The sequence below is a fragment of the Patiria miniata genome, unplaced genomic scaffold (assembly GCF_015706575.1).
Source record: "Patiria miniata isolate m_02_andy unplaced genomic scaffold, ASM1570657v1 HiC_scaffold_23, whole genome shotgun sequence".
NCBI classification, from domain to species: Eukaryota; Metazoa; Echinodermata; class Asteroidea; order Valvatida; family Asterinidae; genus Patiria; species Patiria miniata.
The window spans coordinates 7,897,749-7,900,823 of record NW_024037062.1 but is presented as its reverse complement, the minus strand read 5'-3'; the positions used below and the strand labels follow the sequence as shown (position 1 = coordinate 7,900,823).

The following is a 3,075-nucleotide window of genomic DNA, read 5'->3' as shown; positions in this document are numbered from 1 at the left end:
CGTTTAACCACTTCAAATAGCGCCCTCATTTGGTGTCCGCCATACTTCGAACTAACGGCGTTCACACCCAACTTCAATTGCGATTTTTGAATCAAAAATATTAATTATAATACAAAATGTCTTACCGATTTCGTTTCAAAATTTATACAGACGGTCATATTTACATAAAATGGCCAAGCCCCCATTGCTACGACATGACCAAGACGTTAGTGAGAGAAGGTAAAAAACAATAATCTTATGCAAGGGCGCTACACAAACAATGCAACTATCGCTCTTGATCACTGACGTTTGGGCCAAGACTAGTTCTCACTCAGCTCAATAGCTTTAAATGGCATTCCATGGAGACGGGACTCTTTTAGTGAAAAATGCATAACTGCTCATAAGGCCAAAAAAATATATATTTGGTCTCTGCATGGTCAGACCAAAGTTCTGGAATTGACGCGGCCACGCGGCTTTTTTTTTTTTTTTTTAGCTGTTTTTCTTTTTTCTTCTAGCTTGGATTTTACAAACAAGGTGGGGTACTATTTTGCTTTTTTGGTGTCCTCATGTACATTGGTGTCCTCCATTATTTGCCTTGGTGCTTTCGATCATTTGCCTTGGTGCAATTTCCCATTCCTTGGTGCTCTTTGGTGCGGAAATAGAGGGCACTGTTGGAGCTACCGCGTAACATTTTGGAAAAAAAATCGACGCGCATGATTAAAATCGACGCGCGCGCTGACCAGAGACCAACTTATTTTTGTTTTGGCCTAACATTGATCAATTCCAGTAATTCCTTCTTCTTTTTTAAATGAGTGCAAGAACATGCTTGTTAAATATATGTTTCGTAGGTGTTTCAAATGCACGTTATGCATGAAAATATACTTTGACCAGACATTCATTCGGAATCGATAAAATATACCTTTGTGCGCTCTGGTACAGGCTACCTGATCTCGTTTAGTTCAGACTGTAACGTTAGTGCTTCTAGTTCGCACTGAGTTCAAACTTGCCTCTGGCTGGATCGTTGCGGATCTGTGCTTGCAAAAGAGCTTCCTGAAGCCTGCTTTGAATTGCTTGTACTTGAACGCGTAGATGAACGGGTTGACTGCCGAGTTGGCGGCCACCAAAGCCACCGAGAAGATGTACTCAGGGGAGGCGTCGTCGAAGGGGTTGCCCAGGTTGGCTCCGAGGAGGAGGGACGCGTTGAGCGACCAGCAACAGACGAAAGCAGCGAAGACGATGACCAGGGTCTTGAAGGTGTTGCGCCGGGCCCGGAGCAGAGACTCGTCGGCCGACTCGTGGGCCGGGTTGGACGGCCCGGAGACGGTCCGCATGTTGCCTTGTCGGTCGGCGCTCCGCTTGAGCTCCACCATGATGTGGATGTAGGCGAAGAGCATCGAGGCGACCGGAATGAAGAACTGCAGGCCGGGCACCATGATCCCGATGACCTGAAGCTTGAAATCGAAGTAACGGTCACAGCGGTCTACGTTAAAGCGATACAGCTCGGTAGCGTAGATGGCCACCGCAAAACCAGCCACCCAGACGGAGATTATGACCACCGTAGCCCCGAGCCGAGTGCACATGGACTGGAACTTGAAGGGGTAGACTATAGCCAAGTACCTCTCGAAGGTGAGAGCAACCAGGTTGAAGGAGGAGACGACGTAGAAGGCCCAGAGGAAGTAGTTGGAGACCCAGATTTTACAGAGGAGTAAACCCCCTGCGCCGGGCGGTAAGGGGCTCGGCGTCGGGATGACGCTGCTCAACAACATCACGACGGAGCCGAGGAAATCCACAGTAGCTTGATTGAAGATGAATGCATTGGTCAGGGTGTGCATGGCACGGTCTCTCCAGATAACCAAGCACACTAGAGCATTGCCCAGCATCCCGATTATTCCAACAATAGTCTGCACGATAAATATCGGGGACACTTCGAACGCCATCGTCCAGGGCCTAAGTTGTCCTAGCACGGAGAATGAACACCCTTTGAAGTTGTACGGCACAATGACAAGCTTCACCGTCTGAAAAGTCAGCGCAGTTTATCTGACGAAACTTGGAGATCTATTGAACTCGGACTTGCGACGGCATCGCCGATCCTTCTCTGACAGTTTCCGTCGAAGTCAACGATGAAATGTTGATGGATCGAACTTCGCCGGAAAAAACTAACAAACACAGAGTGTCGCCAAGTGCTGAAACGTGTGTCAAAGGAGCGGCTTTGCTTCTCGCCTTTTCCTGCGTGATCATTAATTTCAATCCAAATAGGCCTAATGAGTTAACGCTGTCAGCATTTCTGTGTAAAGTAAATGTTTTCTCTGTCGACGAAGGAATATACCGTCATCCTTTCTTCACTCTCCGAGAGCCAATACTTTCCCTCCTTGTCGGGATTTTGCGACTACAGCAGTCGCTTTTAGTCGTCAGCAATGAAGTCATACAGTGGCTTGCTGACTGGAAAAACTCGGAGTGCGTAGCGGACGAGTCAGGATCGAGACTGGAACCTACCGGAGCGGTCTGACTGCGTTGATCGAAGACCCTTTGCCGTCTGAATTTAAAACCTCGCCGGGCAACAATCGCAAGTCGTTTGCGTCAATCCAATCATGCTCTTTGCCGATGCGAACACGTGACCGCTTCAACCGAAGCAACACCGCACCTATCCAATAACCGCAAGATGCGTACCAAAGGCCACAAGTCTGAGTGCAGCACGTATTTCCGGCAAAGCTTTAATATTGAGTCACGTTGCTCATTCCTAGAAGAAAAAAAAACAATCTACGCTTTACATTTAATACAGAGGAAATTGCGAATACGGAGAGTGTTTCACTGCTGTGATATGAAGTGGATGTTGGTATAATTGAAGATGAAGGTTATTTCAATACCATTAATGAACTAGGGCTTATCTAGAGCCCTGGATCATTGTGAACACACTCCAGCACGTATCAAAGATAAACCGTCCGTGCTCCTAAAGACGTTCGGTTATTCTGTTGACGTATTGGCAACTTCAATGATCTGATACACCGTGCCCTCTGGAGACATGCACACAATAGGGAACAAAATATTGTATACGTCTCCACAGGGCAATTTCTATAGATGAATACGTCTCCACAAGGT

General features: G+C 47.2%; 1 protein-coding gene across 1 annotated transcript; it reads right to left on the bottom strand.

Annotated features, from left to right (window-relative positions):
• Nucleotides 1–792: 792 nt before the first annotated feature.
• LOC119731081 (kappa-type opioid receptor-like) lies at nt 793–2,492 on the bottom strand. The gene has a single exon (XM_038204094.1). The coding sequence runs from the start codon at nt 1,914–1,916 to the stop codon at nt 939–941; it is 978 nt and encodes a 325-aa protein (XP_038060022.1). The 5' UTR covers nt 1,917–2,492; the 3' UTR covers nt 793–938.
• Nucleotides 2,493–3,075: the final 583 nt, after the last annotated feature.

Excerpts from the sequence above, each read along its gene's own strand:
- LOC119731081 (XM_038204094.1), bottom strand. The coding sequence starts at position 1,916 with ATGGCGTTCGAAGTGTCCCCGATATTTATCGTGCAGACTATTGTTGGA.